Source organism: Trachemys scripta, chromosome 3 (assembly GCF_013100865.1).
Source record: "Trachemys scripta elegans isolate TJP31775 chromosome 3, CAS_Tse_1.0, whole genome shotgun sequence".
Taxonomy (NCBI): domain Eukaryota; kingdom Metazoa; phylum Chordata; order Testudines; family Emydidae; genus Trachemys; species Trachemys scripta.
Genome location: NC_048300.1, coordinates 107,052,866 through 107,071,397, shown reverse-complemented (window position 1 = coordinate 107,071,397; position 18,532 = coordinate 107,052,866). Strand labels below are relative to the sequence as shown.

Below are 18,532 nucleotides of genomic sequence, written 5' to 3'. Positions count from 1 at the left end.
TCTATGCATCCGAAGAAGTGAGGTTTTTACTCACGAAAGCTTATGCCCAAATAAATCTGTTAGTCTTTAAGGTGCCACCAGACTCTTTGTTGTTTTTGTAGATACAGACTAACACGGCTACCTCCTGATACTTGACAACATGGACAGAGAGACAGTCCCTGCCTTTAAGAGCTTAAAGTCAAAATAGACAAGACAAAGGATAGGAGGGGAGACAGAAGCATAGAGAGGAGCAGTGACTTGCCCAACGGCCTGCAGCAGGTTGGTGGCAGAGTTGGGAATAGAACCCAGGAGTATTAATGAATTAATAGAACTTCTGGAGTTTGTTAGTTACTTTTGGCTACTACAAAAATAGGGCTGGATCCTGCTCCCATGGAAGTCAATGACTTTTGCCATTGACTTCAGTGGGAGCAGATTCCAGTCTACAGAGATTTGTGGGGTTTAGTCCTGCAAGTAAATAAAGCCACCATCATGTTTAGAATGCGCACAACATATTCTCTCTTTTCTGTTATAAAATGTTATTCTCTATGGAGAAAACCTTCAGTCCTGTTTCTTGCCAGAATAGCCAGGTTGGGCACTGAGGAGAAAATGAAAAGTGAATCCTTTCCATAGACTGTGAATCCTCTCCACAGAGCCACTCTTCAACCAGTGTTACAGCCTTGAGGATTTAATAGGACAGGTCACAGAACCCAGATGTGCCCCCTCTGCTGGTATGGGAGGATCTACATAGGAGTCAGAGTAACAGCCGTGTCCTGTTCTCCTACATAGGAGTGAATCTTTCAGTCCACCGTGCCCTTCCTATCCTTATTGCCTTGGTATGCAGGAAACTACCCTAGAATTCATCTGCACACAGTGCAGGGGGATCACGTCCCCAACCAATCCTCTTCACTGCCTCATACCAGAACCCTTGATGGCCACAGAAACAAGCATAGGATTGACTCCCTACGTATTCTTTAAATAAGGGCAATTACTGTAGTTTATTTTTATGTTTTAAAAAGCTGAAACCACTCAAAAGTAACCCCAAAACAAACCCCATGGGCACACAGAAACATGCAAAATGGAACACATTTTGGTAAGGATTTGTTATTGCATTTAGGCCTTATAGTACAAACACTTAAGCATGTGCATAACTCAGTACTTGAATAGTCTTGTTGAACTCAAATTGACATATCATGAAACATATGCATAAGTGATTCCAGGATCAGGACCTATATTTTAAATATATGGCCAAGTGACAACTACTTACAGGTAGGTGTTTTTTTAGTAAACTGAAAAAAAAAAAAAAAAAAAAACATGGTAGAGAAAAATCCTCTGGATTTTAAAAACAGTATACTGGTATCTTTCATAATTTAAGTTTCTTTTAAAAATACACTATGTAATTATACCTTAGAAACCTAAATAAAATTAGTTTCCTAACTAATGTTATGAATAGGCTAGTTTTTAGTTTTAGTTATGTATTTTTACGGAGTGCGCTTGGGGGAAATATTAACTTAAAGGATATGAAAGATAATGTGGAGTTATGCCTTTTCAAATCCAGGGGATTTTCTCTACAACATACTGTAACCACAGCTTTAAATTAGACCAATTTTAAGCTCAAAACTTTAGATCCTGATTCTATGAAGGCTTAGGCACATGCTTAACTTTACATACTGTGTGAGTCATCCCACTGACCACACTAAGAGCTTGTCTACAGACACAAATACTCAGGAAAGTTAAGGCAAATCAATTGAAGGTGAGAAGTCAAGGAACATATATTAAAGCTCATTTAACCCCAAACCTCTCCTCCCCCACTGACTCCATATGTGGATGCTCTCATTCAGGAGTAAAGTGACCTTAATTTGCTATAACTTAATACTCATACTTTAACCTGTTTAGTCTATTTATAAAAACAGAATAGTCAGGAAACAAGTTTTAGTTTTAATTTTCTAATTCTAATTTAATTTCAGAGAGTATTTAAAAAAAAAAAAAAAAAACTATGACCAAGGAGGATTAAGACCACTCTACTCCTAAGTGAGAGCATCCACATGGGAGATTAACATTCTTTAACTTATGCACATTGATTTCACATGTTTAGTTGACCCACTTTAACTTTCCTGAATGTTCCAGTATAGACATGCCCCAGTATGCATAGTTGCAAACACCCTATGTAGTGTTCAAGCTGGCTAACTCTAGATAGTATCTGGTCTAATGGGGTGCAAGATCACTATTGTAGATTTCATTAGTGTCGATTGTAGTTGTGGTGATTTAACTTTCAGTAAGTTGAACATTTATATTGTTCTAGGTAGATGGGCTGGGAGGGAGTAAGAGAGGTCAATATAGAAGCTTTGCCTAGCCTTGGATGTAGGCAAATAGCCACATGAAAAAGAAAAGTTCCAGTCTTCTCAGTCAGTTGAACTGCACATTCCACTTTACACAGGTGTCAGAAAGCCAACAGATAGATGTTTACTTTTTATTTATTTTTAACTAACTGTGGAGCACTAGTGAAGAACATCACATTTGATCTATTCTCAATCTTTGCCCTTCACAATTAGGCCAAATTTGGTGATTATTAAGCAAAATTCCCTTGGCCTGAAATGGTCATTCAAGTAAGGACCATAGAATTTGACACAGAATAGCTTTTCTTTGTCTAATGAATTTCATTATCCATAACTATTCTTTTGTCATTTGCAATTGTATTAATCATTGCAATCCCTGAACAATTTAAATGTAAAGGTACTATTGTGGTCAGAGAAACAGATTTTAGACTGGATATTGATTGGTTTAAATAGATTGCCAATGATTTATTTTTAAATAAAGTAACTTGTGTCTCAGATCAGCTGCAATTATCAGATTGATCTGTTCAGATATAACATGCAACTTTGAAGGAAACTAGAAAGCTGCCTTTCCCTTTTTATTATCTTCACTTTTCACATGGGATGGATGTGACTCAGTTGAAAGCACATTTTTAAGCATCCACCGTACTTGAGATCTTAGGGCCTCTGCATTTTTCATTCTCCAGAGACCATGAAGAAGATATTTCAAGAAAAGGGCATCTTGGCAGGAGAAAACAGAGCTTTTAAACCTCACTTGACCTTCATGAAGCTGTCAAAATCACCAGAGCTACGTAAGCAGGTAAGCTCAAATTTGATGCAACACGACAGCAGCCATCCAAAAAGTTTATTTTAGAGAGCAAATGGTAAGCACACCAGTTTTACTTTAGCCGTATTCTAGAGCAGTCAAGGTTTGACTTCTTTGTAACCAGCTGTGCTGGTAAGACTTTAAAATATTAGTCTTTTACGAAAAAAGTTAATATGTAAAATGTTTTGTCCAAAGTTGTACTACAAAATACTTCTCTTGATAGTCTTGATATGTTAACAATTATGGTCTGTTTTCTCTTGCAAAAGAATCTAAAGATTACAATTATGTCTAAAGTATTGTTCCAGTGTACCTTAAATAAAGATTTTTGAATTATACGGAAATTAACTGTCCAGCATGTCGGACTACTGACTCTGGAATGAAGAGCATTTATAATAATATGAGTTGATAGATCATATCTTTCAGGCTGCCTTTTTGGGGGAAGTGGGGGAGGTCCTCCTATTTTTCTTGCAACTGCATTATCCTCTCCCAGTGGCATTCCACTTTCCATTCTAATGGGAAAACAGAAAAGGCAAGCAACTTTCTGCTTGAATCAAAGAACAGTAACTGAGGATCAGCCATAAGGGCAAGATATTTTAACTCCATATTCTTTGCTAAAAATGTTTATTTATGTATGCTGATGTGAACAGATGCAGAGGAGAGATTTCCAAAATATTTGCTCTTTATCTCAGCTTTTGGTAGTGTAAATGAGGTATTCATTTGTTCATTGCAAGTTATTTATTAATCTATATGGTATTATGCAATACTCTGAAATCGAGCTAGTCAACAGATCAAAACCATATCTGACTTTCATTCTTTTTGTACTTTTGAACTAACTTCCTCTCCTCCCCTTATAAACTTCTGTCTCTGAAGCGTACAAAAAAAAAAAAAAAAGGGGGGGGGGGGGGAAGGGGGAAGGGTGCTGTTTCAATAAACCTGGGATGAAATCCTGATCTCACTGAAGTCAATGACAAAACTCCTATTGACTTCAACTGAGCCAGGATTTCCCCTAGAATATTTTAAAAGTGCTAAGTAATAAGATTGGTTTTATTTGAGCTTAACTCAGTTTTTAGAACTCATTCAGTTATACTGAACCAAGTGTTACATTTTTTTTCCCTTTGGTGAGCTGGGGAAACAATTGCTTCACTGCAGAAACAATATGAACTGTTTAGGTCAGTTGATTTTATAAAAAAATACTTTGTAGTAAATGTGCTTAGAATACAAATTTTAGCAATGTTTGTCCCATCTTTTGAGGTGGTCTTTGATAAGAAAAGTCAGGAGTTTTCATTATAGTTGCGCTTGTCTTCTAAACCTGGTAAAACAATTACTGTCAGTCTGAAGTTTAGCTTATAATAGATGGACTTGTCTGAGGAGACATCTGGAAAGTCAGTTACATTTTATGTGGGACTGGAGGTATGTAAGCATTGCAACATCAGGGTGCTAACTTCAGCAACAGATGCTCCGTCTAGCATAAATAAAGAAGATTCCAAGCAATCCAATTATAGCAATACGTATGTGAAACAATATAAAGGTGTGGAATTCTTGAGGTACAACTTTCTCCATTAGACCATAGTTTGTTTGTATGGTCCACCTATTGAGGTCCTGATTAATCAATCAAGATTAATCGTCTTAAAGGTGCCACAGGACCCTCTGTTGCTTTTTACAGATTCAGACTAACACGGCTACCCCTCTGATACCTGATTAATCAAAACACTTAAAAGGCATGCTTAAATACTTTGTTATATCATGGGGTAAGCCCCAGTTGGATCTAAGATAAAAAGGTTGTTTTTCTTTCTTTTCCCCATCTCCTGTTTATCACATGAAAAAAGTGGAAGCTTTAACCTAACTTTGTTTTTAATAGTAGATTGTGGCAGAATGGCTTTGTTTCACTTGGTCGTTGAACCATACTACTTTATTTAAGCTTTTAAAAACTTTTATGTAGTATCAGGACACACATTGTGTGCGCTGGGTGCTATATAAGCAAAAATGTTACCATGTTTGTCTTCCATTTTTTGGAAAATAGAGACAAGGGATAAAATTAATTAAATTTACAAGGTTATTATTTATGATGGGGTACAGGTAACGTACTGAGAAAGACTTATGCTTCTTGTGTGCAGTTGAAACATTGATTTGTTTGGATTGTTTTCTGTTGACACTGTGTGGCAGAAAAGACCAGTTTCTAAACAAATAAAGATCATAATCCATATCTGGATTATGCACAGTGTGTAAATTGTGACCTCACTCTTTTTACTGCATATGCTGAGCTGAATTCCAGGACAAGCAAGAAAAGAGATACGACACATCCTTTTAACTACACTCTTATAGTTAACTATTACCTGCCTTACTCACACAAAACTCCACACTAGATTCTTTGATTACATAAGCGCTAGGAATCTTTATTATAAATAGTACATCAATAAAGGTAAAGCGTAACAATGGTAAGAAAGAGAACAAACATAAAAGCAATCATGCACACAACAGTGTGACCCACAATAACTATTTAATCCAAGTTTTTATTCCATTCCTGTTCCCATTATTATGTTACATCATTTTAAACTGAGCTATATTTCCACGCAACTACTTTTTTCTGCTCCCGTATAGCATTTTATGTGAATTTCTTATCAATCTTTTCTTTGACATGCATAAGTAAAGTTATTCCTGGAACTAGCATATTTGTCAAAATATTGCATGAAAAGAAAAGGTACTGTTGACATTAGCTTGTTATGTATACATTTTAAACAAAGTATTTTATTTTGGTCAACATTACAGGGAAAATGTTTACAAACAATATTGGGAATACTACTAACAGGTATCAAAAATGCTTAAGTAGAAAATTATATAGTTGGATTGAGTAAAATCTTAGATTGTAAAACAGACTTTCTTGAATACAACTTTAAAGATACACCACAGTAGTTTAAGGGCATAACAAACATAAAAGGTAGGAAATCAAGGAAGGAACTAAAGATTTCAGTACACAAGTTCTGGCTGACATGGCATAGCACTTACTATTGTAAAAGTGACACCACTGTGTAGAGATCTTCATTAACCATACACTGTTATTTCTAATGTTGTTATTTATTTTAATGTCAGAGGCCATTAGGGTGTATGAGATATTTGCTATTTTCCCAATGTGCATTATTTTACATTTATCTACATTATGCTCCCCTGTACGCTAATGTGTTGGTCTCCACAGTTGTTAATAACAGAATCAAATTACTGTCATCCTAATTCATATTACTTCTCCAGAACACTGAATAATAAATATACTAGTGGCTTAGCTATTAAGTGATATGCCATAGAAAAATATCATGGGAGACTGATATTAAATAACTGTAAACACTATTAAATGGGATATTTCTTGGTCAAAGCTCTCTCCATCTTAAGAAGCAGCATTTACTATCGTTCTTTGTTTCCTATTGTTTAATCAGTTCTTTGTGCACATTTCCTCTTAGTATAGTAAATAAACAAAGCATAAAAAGGTAAAGATAACACATTTTAACAACAGTTTAAATGAAATTTTAGATCATGCAACAACAGTATTACAAGTAACAGAGAAAAATTAATAAAGGTTATGGTAGGAAGAGCATATATATATAACATTGTAAAGTAACAACCGATAGATCAAAAATAATTTAAAATACAAACCACCAGATCGATAGTTATAAACATTCAGGACAGAAGTCATTAAAATTTTGGGTTTTTCTGTCTAAAGAAGCTATCAGTTAACCCAACCCTTCAGAGGATTAATGATCTCACTAAATTTATTAACATTACATTTTGGGAAAATTGATAAAACGTTCCATTTCTCCATCTATTGCAAATATACCTAGAGCTTCAGGGGAAAAGATAGAAATTCTTGAGGAACAAAAATTCTGAAAAGTTACTTTTCCAAGGCTGTAAAATATTTAATAAAATAAATTATTGAGTTCAAAATGAAGGTTCTGTAACTCTACAGAGGTATGAAAAAAGTCTCTTCAAGAGATTACCCTTAAGACATTTAAAGCTACAGAAAAGTAAAAGGTCAGACTTCTTTTATTTAATGGAATAGAAGCTAATGAAGGATAAAAACATTGCTGCTACATTTACATTGAGTTAATTGGATAAGAGAAAATCTCATCCCCCACCCCTATTTCTCAGGTGAGAGAAAGAACATAGTTTACAACAATTGATGGAAGTGGAAGACAGTTAATCAAACTTGGCCCTTTAGGTCCAGTGGGACAATTTTGAGGACGAATGAGTTAATTGAAAAGTTCCCCCAAATGCTGATACCATGCTCTCCATTCCTACATAGGACTAGGAGCCCCTGTGGAAGGAGATAACATGAAACAATTTAGATCCTGATCCTGGAAAGCCTTGAGCATAAGCATAACTTTATGCATGTGTGCAAGTCTTTCCAGGACTAGGGCCTTCAACAATAAAATCCATGGGGCAGGTACCATATCTTCTATGCATTGTACAGTGCTGGACACACATTGCCTACAGTATATAATGAAAGACGTGAGTTCGTTTAGACAACACACTCCTATTCCCAGGTCTACCACTAACTTACTGTGTGACTTTGGTGAAATGAAGTATTGACAGGTTGTGACTGATTCAATCTATTACTTATTTACTGTGAGGCTTCATTGATAAATGCTGTAAGGTGATTCGAGATCCTTCGATGCAAGGGGCTAAAGCACAAGACCTGATTCACTGTTGCTCTGCAGCTTTCATAGTCACTGACACCATTTGCAAAGCAAATGTAGTCAGATTGGGAATATTTTAAACTTGCTTTGCACTAATGCAAGTGACTGTACAGGGTGCAGTGCAGTGGTGAATTAGGCCCATAGGTAAATGAGTCTATGATTTAACAGGGGCGGCTCCAGGCATCAGTGCAGCAAGCGTGTGCCTGGGGCGGCAAGCCGCGGGAGGCGGCATGCCGGTCACTATGAGGGCGGCAGTCAGGTGGCCTTCAGCGGCGTGCCTGCAGGAGGTCCGCCGGTCCCGCGGTTTCGGCGGCAATTCGGCAGCAGGTACGCCGAAGCTGTGGGACCGGCAGATCACCTGCAGAAATGCCGCCGAATCAGCGTGACCACGGACCACCCGCAGGCATGCCGCTGAAGGAAGCCTGACTGCTGTGCTTGGGGTGGCAAAAAACATAGAGCAGCCCCTGTGATTTAACTGCAGTGATGACAAGTTAATTGCATAGTTGCTGCACATTGTTTTGAAGACAGTACATTATAATTCTATTGGAAACAATAGTAACTGCATGTTGCTTTAATTTATCCCTGTTGTCGTTTCCTGTTAATTGTGTTAATTTGTCACCACTGTATGTTTTCTTTATTTGAAACTATAGTTGTATATTTTGTAGTCTGATAGCACACCACATAATGCATTAAAGGAAAAATCACTACATTGCAACAAAGTTCTGTCTCAATCAAAATCCTACTTCCCCATCCTCAAATTTTCATTTAAAACTTGGAGAGAATTTAAAATATTAATCTCTGGCTTAAATTCTCAATACATTCTTCAATTTCCTTGCTTTCTGTATGTTTCTAAAAGTAAGTGGAGTTAAAATAACAACAAGTTTGTATGTTTATAATATAGAACCTATGGGGAGAGAGCAGTTCTTGTTTCAGCAAACCAAAATGCATCCTCACATGGTTCTGCCAATGCATGCTGATTCTGCCCTGCAACATTCCATTTATGACAGCTCCTAGCTTTTTCTGAGCAGAGACTGTTCATTAAGATAAATTACGTGATTGCTTTATTATGTGAACAAACAACCTGTAGCAGGCAGGATGAAACCACAATTAAATTTCTACTGGTGACCAATAATAAGCAGAGTTTGAATGTGGACTTCCCCAGAAGTAATACACTATAAGGTTGTTAAATGACCGCATCACCAATCCCCATTGTGAATGCCATTTTTCTGGACAAGACAGTTAGTGATGTAAGAAATGACATCACCCCATTTTCCTCTCCGTTATCCTCATTCTCAATGCCCTGCATAATGACAAATGTTTTTTTCTGACTCAGGGGAACAGGACACACATTTCTGTGCAATCTCTTGATCCTGATCCGAAAGGGACTAGGAGAGTCACTATAGTGTGATGCAACACACTCTCTTGCATTAGGGACTGAGCACTTTATCCTCACAGTACTATCAGCTGAGGAAGGATGTATCATGGATAGGTCCCAAACTATGATCTTGTACACAATGACTATGCTGTACTTCTATAGCACCTTTCATCTGTCGATCTTAAAGCACTTTACAAACCTTTAAGCCTCAGTATGTGCTCTGAAGTAGTTAGATTATTATGTACTCATTTTACAAATGAGTAAACAAGTACAAAGAGGTTAAGACTTTACCCCAAGGTCACACAGGTGGAAGAGAAACCAAGGTCCCTGACTTCCAGCCCTCCTGTGCTGCTACTACTAGATAAAAAGGTCACATCTCAGCCAGATAGGTAGCCATAACAGTTGTTTGAAACAGGAAAAAGGAAACATAACTTTTACAATAAAAATGTTTTAAAATTTAAATATGGGGTGGGAGCATTGGTCAGAGACATTATTGATCATTGTAGAAGTTATTTCATTTACTCTGGAGAACATATATCTCTTGTCATGGGGTTTTTCAGCTGGATATTGGGTAGTTGCTTCTGTATGTTGGATTGCATTTCATATTTGGAGTTGAAGAAAATTCACTGAAGAAGGGATACTATTCCCGTTAATATCAAATTATAGCGACATTTTAAGCTCCCTCCCACCAAAATGTTTGTTGTTTGACAGCAATGGAGGCCTATAGCATATAGTCCATGTTTCTAGGATTAAGTGGTTACAGAATGGAGGCTGCAGAGGGCAGCACTTCCTGACTAATGAACTTCTCTAAGTCCACATGGGGGTCATCAAGGTCTAGGCAAAGGAACTTTTCCACCAGAGACTTGCATCTCTCTAGCTGGTTCCCTTTGGATGGATGATCAATACGTCTAATAGGTTTTCCATTTCGGATAAGCTCTGATACTTCCACTCCTCGTGCAATCACTTTGGGTGGCATCCCAGCCAACACAGCAATATTGGCTGCATGGCTAACAGTAGACACCCCCTCCTTGAGCTGATAAAAGAATATTAACTCATCTCCATCCTGGTGGGTCTCCATTGTCATGTACTGCACAAGAGGGGTGTCAGGAAGGAGCTTCAGCTGCACCAAGCTGTGAAAATTAGTGGAGACAAAGACCTGCGGGCACCCGATTCCCTGATTGAGCCAATACCTCAGCACAGCGGCCAGAAGGGAGAGGCCATCCACTGTGTTGGTCCCTTTGCCAAACTCATCAATAAGTACCAAGGACCTCCCAGTGGCATTGTTCACTGCTTTGGCAACCTGGTTGAGATCAATCATGAAAGTGGAGAGTCCCACAGATACTGATTCCCTGCTGTGAATCCTGGTGTAAATCCCATCAACTGCCCCAATCTCAGCCTCTGCAGCAGGGACATAGCTGCCAATTAGGGCCATGAATGTTATAAGGCCCACCATTTTTAAGTATACACTCTTCCCAGATGAGTTGGGCCCTGTAAGGATCTTTATCCGCCCATTAGCCTCACCACTGTTCACAGGGTTGGGCACAAAAGTCTTTGCACATAGCTCCATGAGTGGATGCCTGCCATCCTTGATGTGGATGCCATGGCGGTGGGTAAAGCATGGACGGCTGTAGCTATTCTCTCGAGCCATCACTGCCAGAGCTAGCAGCACATCTAGGTGCGCTGTGTACTCAATCACATTGTTCAGCACCGCCGACTTCTCCAAGATCTTTGTCTGCATCTGGTGCATGATAAGTGTTTCCTGGTCTCTGATCTCACAGTGCAGGTCACCCAGAATGCTGTCTAGTTCCTTTGTCCTAGCACTTCTGTAATGCAGTTTATCCTCTGACAAGAACATGAAGTCCAGGCCTTCAATCTCAAAGTCACTCTTGTCCACCATTGTGGGCAGCCGTGGAATGGAAAGCAAGAATCCAATCAAGGGAATATAGATGACACAACAGGAAGGAATCCGATTGTCCAGGGTCTCCAATTCCTTCCGGGCCACCTCTGTAAGGAAGTCTGAGAGACCCATCAGCTTTCGTTTCTTTTCGTCAATGGTGGAGTCCACATTGGGTCTGACAGTGAAGCGGTTTTCTGAGATACTGCCTTCAAAATCTACCACTTTGCTGATGAGACTGGCAATATAGTGCAGATCATCGGTGAAGACCTGTGAAATGGTCTGGAAGAGCTCGATGCTGCTAGGCAGGGAGCGGCATGTATCTCTGAGGCACACTGCACTATAAACTGTCTTATAAAGTGCCTGCCAGTCACTGACCTTTGTATGTGAAAGAGTCATTCTTCTCAGAATCTGAGGTACATTTTTTATATTCTTGAGGCAGTCTTGAAGAGTCAGGACTGTTTCATGGTTCTGAGCCAGCAAGAAGAACTGAATAACATCCAGCCGTTTGTTCAGCTCTGTAAGGTTCCGGGTGGGCCGCATGAGCCACAACCTCATCAGTTTCTCTCCCCACTTGCACCTGCAGCGGTTCAAAATCCCATACAAACTGAGTCCTTCTTTCAGCCCACTGGCCAGCTTGTAAACAGAAGGATGCACCTCACTTTTAAATATCTGTAGGACACAATAAGTATCTTGGTCCATATTCACAATATCCATGAGCACAAACTTTTTAAAGGCCAAGATGGGAACTCCGATTGTGCTATCTTCCAGTTCGACTCCGATCCGCCTCCTGTCAAGAAACTTCAACAGCCCACCTAATGCTCGTACCATGAGTGGGCTCTCAAAGGGAATGATGGAGGACAAATAGAGGATTTTCTCTGTTGCAGTCATATGAGAGGGAATGAAAGGGAATTGCCTAGATAGGATCCGCTGTTTGCTCACTTCCAGGCCAAAGTCCATATTGGGAAAGAGGACAATTTCTGGTTTGTCCCCGTCCCCAGTAGCAGCACCCATATTGGTCAGGAATTTGGCAATGTTGTGATCCTGCTTGGCACTAGTCACTATGCATTGGGGAAGGACTTCATCAATCACTTTCTGCAGCAGCTTGAGGTCTTCGTTATCAGGCATGTCGGGCATGAAGTAGACTGAGCAGTCTCCTGTGTCATAGTAAGTGATCCCCAGCTGCCCTGCATACCACAAAACACACATGTGTATCTGAGGTTGCTCTTGCTCCTCCTCTTGTTCAGGCACAGGTGGTGGTGGGAGACAATGGGTGTTCAGTGTAGCAGTGGTGCTCATTCTAGCCGGTTCCAGGAGCTGTGCTGCTGGTGAAGACAGACATTTTTGTTGGCACATCGCATAAATCCCTTCCCCAGTAACAACTGACCCTGATCACTTGTCCATTTTATCCACCTCCCAGCCAGTACCTGATCCACTTCACTCCTCTCCCTCTTTGGGCCACCTGCCCCTTTTTCAACAGCTTTCTGCTGCTTGCATCAGTCCTCTTTACCCACACTCCTGCTGCATGCAAATCCTCTTCTTCAAGAGGTAATGAGTGGGCTCTAGTAGGCCCCACGTATCCCTAGTTAGTATGAATGATGATGAGGAATGGATCTCATTTCCTGTTATGACTGCAGTGGGCTATGGACACTATTCTGTAGAAATTAAAAGCTAGTAGAGTCAGCACCCAACTGCCTGCTTGGATATAAAGCCACACTCCATAACTATGCGTATGGGCATACATGACTGCTCATGGAAATGCCCATTCTATGCATACAGACCCACCTGCATGGGCACATTCACACAGTGCCACCCCACACTCGCTACCTACACACCCAGCGCCACTCTGTAAGCCCGCCCTCCATACGAACTCACAACTAGGGTGACCAGATCACCCAAGTCAAATATCGGGACGCGGGGGGGGAAGAGTGACGCGTGGCGGGGGGGGCGGGGCAAAAAAAAAACCACACCCTTCCTCCACAAGCGCTGGAGGGAGGCCCGGGAGACGCAGGGGAAGCACGGGGCCAGGGTAAGTAAGAGTCCAGCCTGGCCCCGAGCAGGCAGGACTCAGTCGGGTGGTAGAGAGAGGAGGGGGGCAGCCCGCGGGGCCAGGCGGTGGCTGTTCTCCCCCCTGGGCAGCGGGACTCGGGAGCAGCCGCTGCTGCAGCTCCCACTGCCGCGGGGGGAGGAAGCGGCCGATGGCCAAGCTCGGCGGCTGCAGCTCGGGCGCCCGGGCCCGAACCCCCCGAGCCTGGGCCTGCTGCGGGAACCCAGCAGCGCGCATGCTGCGTGCGCCCAGCCCCTGGCTAGTCATGTCTGGGCTGCTGCCCAGTTGGTGCAATCCTGCGGCGGCCCCGGAGTGGGGGCAGCAGGCCCCAGCCCCCCCGTCCCACTCGGGTCCCACAGGGGACCGAACGGGGCTGGGCTGCCGATGCCTCCGCCCCGGGGCCGCTGCGGGATTGCACCACCTGGGCAGCAGCCCAGACGCGACTGGCCAGGGGCTGGGCGCAGCGTGCGCGCTGCTGGGTCCCCGCAGCAGGCCCAGGCTCGGGGAGTTCGGGCCCGGGTGCCAGAGCCGCAGCCGCCAAGGCCGCTTCCTCCCCCCGCGGCAGTGGGAGCTGCAGCAGTGGCTGCTCCCGAGTCCCGCTGCCCAGAGGGGGAGAACAGCCTCCACCTGGCACCGCGGGCCGTCCCCCTCCTCTCCCTACCACCCAACTGAGTCCTGCCTGCTCAGGGCCAGGCCGGACTCTCACTCACCCCAGCCCCGCACTTCCCCTGCATCTCCTGGGCCTCCGTCCAGTGCTTGTGGAGGGAGGAGGAATGGTGAGCCTGGGGAAGAGGTGCGGATTCGGGGAGGGAGCCAATGGAGGAAGGGGCGGAGTCGGGGCGGGGGTGGGGGGAGAGTGCGAGCACTTCCGGGCTCCAGGCTCCGACGCATTTCCTTGTTTGTCCCGTGTCCCGACCGCACGTCGGTCGGGACGCGGGACAAACAAGGAAATATCGGGACAGTCCCGATAAAATCGAGACGTCTGGTCACCCTACTCACAACACACCACCCCAGGTGATCACACTAGTCCCACACATGCAGAGCACAACTTCCCACAGAACGATGGTCCATAACCTGCCCTCCCTGCTGCCAGCCCCACAGCATGACCCTTCTCCCAGATCTCAGTTCTCTTCCTACCCACCCACCTCACACGTAGGCAAGGCAGCTCTTCTCAGGCTGGGGGCTTATCTTCTTAACCCACCTCTTTCTCCTTCCCCTACCAGCTGCTCAGCACTCCCTCAGCTCAGTTTCTCATCAGGGCTAGACCCTGCTACACAGATACTGAGCTGTAATCTGTATCCCTGCCCATTACTCATCCCCCCCCCCCCCCAAGTGTAGACCAGGCCTACGTCCCCTGACCCTACTTATCTCCCTTCTCACCTTCCCCTGAAGAAGGCCCACCCAGTAACACTGCCTTTCTCCCGCCACAGATCATACACCATCCTGTAAACCCCGCCCCTTCCACACACCTCCATAACTCTTCCTGGTACAGAGCACCACTCTTATCCCCCCTCCCCCATCCACACAGCTCTAGCCCCACGTACCATAGAAAGCAGCATTGTCCCGCAATCTGGTCCTGCTCACTCAGTACCTCGTGGCAGCACAGGCCCTGTCTTCACAGCTGCGAGGCTGGTGGCCGATCCTGGCTGTCTCTGTCCCTGCCTGGCTGCTCAGCGTTCTTTTGCCTCAGCTGCTCTGTCTCCCGCTCCCTCTGGGCCTCTCATTGAAAGTGAGGAGCTGAGGGCAAGGCGGGTGCTAATTGGCTGGCAGGTGCAGACTAGAGGGAGTCTCACTCATCAGCCCATCCTGCTGGCCAGCCAGGGACCCCAAAAGGGAGGCTGAGGAGCCAGAGATAAAGATACGTCTGGCACTACTCTACAATTCCTTCACCGCCCCCACGAAAAGACACTGCCTTTAAATGCCTCCAACATACAAACACAGTTCCATAACTGCCTCCCACCCACTCACAGACAAGTGCCATTCCATAACCCCACCCCCACCAGAAGTGCCAAGTTTTGTGCAGCTCTTGTATGACTTTTTTGCAAATTTAATGAACAACTATTTCTATTTGCACATAATTAGCAGATAATTTGTATATCACCATAAACACCGGCATATGGTCAACACACCCTGACCCACACAGTAATGAGTGGATGGGGAGCGGCATTAAATTTGACAGCTGTGCCTGGTATTGGTGGGTAGAAGGGTGATTGACTGGAGATACCGTGTTGAGTGGGTGCTGTATGTGGGGGGCTGGATGTTTTGCTGGTCATCTGGGGCTGGAGTATTTGTTGTGGGTTTCTGATTGGTGCAGCCTGGTGCAGCTCACCAAGGTAGTGTGGACGCTTGGTGCCAATATTAGACCTCCCATCTTGCAGAGATTTTGCTGCCTCTGCCAACCACTACTGCCTCTTCCTGCCTGACTATAATCCAGCAGAGGGAGCAGCAAAAGAGGAAGCTTAGCTGATGCCACAGCGGCCCCATGCAGTTGGAAGGCACAACTGCAGGCAAATGCTTACAGCCTGCTCAGACCTTAGCTGCAGGTGTGAAAATCCGGCTGAGACATCAGCAGGCAGGACAGGGCTGCCAAGTCTGTGTCACTTGGCACGCCTGTCCCATACACGCTACCTTGTTACAATCCTACACCAAGCATTTTCATCAGCAGTGCCCTATAACTTCACTCCCCATTTGTAACATCTCTGCGCAAAAGCATTGACTCATAACTGCCTCCTCCCAATCAGTGCACTGAAAGAGCCCTATTGTGCTAACAAGGCTAACAAATTTACTCTAATTATAAGCTTAATTGTAAAAAGTATATGAAAGTTTATAAATGTCAACAAGCAGGGCAAAAAGCCTTGTTTGGCTGGGTAGAAACCACCCTGCTCTGGTGGCAGAAAGGCATAAGGAAAGCTGCCCTAAACAGCCAACGGGGATTGTCCCAATAGTGGGAAATTTCCCCTGAGTAGAGTTGACAGAGCCAATAATCCCCGGATGTGTAATGGCCCTTTGGGGGCTGTTACAAGCCATTGGAAGTTAGGGCTGCTCTAAGACTGCACTAATTCGTGCTGGGGGCTGAACTGGCACAGGGTCGGGGGGGAGGTGTGGCATAAAGGTGGTATAATGCCACTTTTTCCGTCCCTTCTCCTCAGGTTCTGCACTGAGCACAGCTCAACCAGACCAAAGGATCAGGCACATTACAGTGTAAAGTTTTGTTTATTTATATTTCTAAATGCATTCTAAAAAACATTTGTTCCAAACAGAACCATAGAAAATAAATACGAAAATCTGGTCTCCTAGTGAAATGACTAATGTAATTTTATTTTGATTATTTAAAGGTGAAAAAAATTGACCCGCACCTGTATGAGAATTTTAAAAGCCACTATTTTGGAGATGAAACCCTGTACCGCCTAGATCTTTGCTCCATGTTGAAAAAAAAGCAACCCAATGGCTACTATCACTGTGAGTCCTCTATCACGGTTGGTAAGTACAATACTATTTTGTTTTATTTCTTAATTTTATGAATTTTGTTTGAAATTGAAGAGGTTGATAAGCTGTTAGTACTGGGAATGTATGTCTGGCAAATCTTGCAGAGAAACGTTAGATGGGCGTCAGATCTGAATTAAATATTGTTACATTTTGGCAGTCAAGCTACTTACTGCTCCCAACCAATGACATGTGCCTCAGCACTAGAGCTTCATGCTTCTATGTACTTTTGGCTTTCCCTCCCATTCCTGTCTTAAGGTCTGCAAGCCCTACAGGAATGAAACTTCAATTGATTTCCATGTTAGTTCTTTACATGGAGAGCTTGCAGGATGGTGGTTTTAACAATGAGTTTGTCTGTTCAGCTTTGTTAAGAGCAGCCAGAAAAAAACTTGAGTTGGAAGCAGTGGGCATAGATTAAAAAAAAAAAATTACAATAATGCCCAGAGCTCCAGCTAGGACCAGGACCTCATTATGTTAGACGCTGTAGAAATGCGTATGAAGAGACAGTTCTTGCCCCAAAGAATTTACAAACTAAGGAGACAAGTGACACTTAAAGGGTGCACAAAGAGAAACATACTTTTTTTCATACATGTATTTGCTTTTTTTCCCTATCATTAATTGGCTGATTTTGTATCAGTATTATAGTAGTGGTGGTGCTTGAGGACATATTTAAGGCAAGGAGAGGGTAGTGGCCATATCGGATCAGTTCAGTCCAGGGAGTGTGTTAACTGATCTAGTACAGCTGGTGTTTGTTTGATAACTTGGTATACCTGCCTAGAAAGGTTAAGAGCCATTGGGATAATTTCCCTGTGCCAAAATTTGACAGGCAAGACTAACAATAGCCTCAAACTGCATCATGCCCCAAAGTTCATGTTGAATGTTATTATAGCTCTTTTCTTTTATAATTTCTAAATGTGAAAAAGAATATTCCTTTCAAAACAGAACAAAAATGTATACAATAATAATGAAGAGCTCTTCTTGTGCTTCTTTTGGTAAGATGGCAGTGTTCCAGCTCAAGTAGAAAATTGTCACATTTATTGGAACAGACCATGACTTACATTTAAGTAGCAGGGGAACACCTACTATTATTATATATTCTTTTTTTTTTTTTTTAAAAAGACACCAGGAATAAGAAACACTATGGAGAAAGACTCCAAAATTAAGACACATCACAGAAACAGAATTTTTTTTTTTGCTTCTCCTATAACTTGCAACATTTCCCCCCGACAAATTCCTAATCAAACAGTTTTTACAGTAACGTGAAACTAATCAGAAGCCACTCAAACAGGAAAAACCTCACATAGAGGACCCTCTACTTTTCTGCATCCCACACCAAAGAATACTGGAGATATTTATGAAAATGTTCACCCTTAAAGAGTGAGGATTTCCGTAGAAGGGAAGGACAATCCACGTAGTGATGTGAAAATCTTTCAAGACTACTACTTCCATCACTAGTAACTGAATGGAAACATCTTCTCTTTGGAACCTCCTGTTCTGTAAACAGCTCTAAAGGAAAACTGCCTCTTTTTCCTCAAGTCTTTGAAATCTCACAGCAAATAATCCCTATTTTCTGGGATGTTTCTAAACATGTCCCCATATTATGCAAAACCTTTGAAGTGATGATATTCTAGGTATATTTGGTCCTGACTTAGTGCAGGGGGCTGAACTAGGAAGTCGTCTCGAGGTCTCTTCTACCTTCTATTTCTATGATTCTATGGTGAGCATAATTAAGGGAAATCTCTTCTGTTTTAAGCATATCCTCATCTAACCTTATGCTTCCAGTCAAGGAGATTTTGGTAAAAGAGTCAAACTTTTTAAATGTCTTGTCAACTGACAGGACTGTATCAGAATTACTCATTGTACCATTTTTTTTTAATTCTCTGGTGGATATTCTACTTAACACACAATAAAAATATTTAGCAGTTACTCTGTATAAT

The 18,532-nt window shown here is 42.6% G+C and overlaps 2 protein-coding genes across 7 annotated transcripts in view; one reads left to right on the top strand and one right to left on the bottom strand.

Moving 5' to 3' along the window:
* Window positions 1-18,532, top strand: part of AKAP7 (A-kinase anchoring protein 7) — a 164,646-nt gene that overhangs the window by 59,356 nt on the left and 86,758 nt on the right. For all 6 annotated transcript variants that reach the window (XR_004645128.1, XM_034765653.1, XM_034765651.1 and 3 more), the window contains exons 6-7: window positions 2,996-3,108; window positions 16,448-16,592. Coding sequence is in view for 5 of the 6 variants with exons in the window: in XM_034765653.1 (XP_034621544.1) it covers window positions 2,996-3,108; window positions 16,448-16,592 (258 nt within the window). In the remaining variant the exon portion in view is untranslated. The remainder of the gene's footprint in view (window positions 1-2,995; window positions 3,109-16,447; window positions 16,593-18,532) is intronic.
* MSH5 (mutS homolog 5) lies at window positions 8,148-12,387 on the bottom strand. The gene has a single exon (XM_034765650.1). It carries the CDS (start codon window positions 12,362-12,364, stop codon window positions 9,929-9,931), a length of 2,436 nt encoding a protein of 811 aa, XP_034621541.1. The 5' UTR covers window positions 12,365-12,387; the 3' UTR covers window positions 8,148-9,928.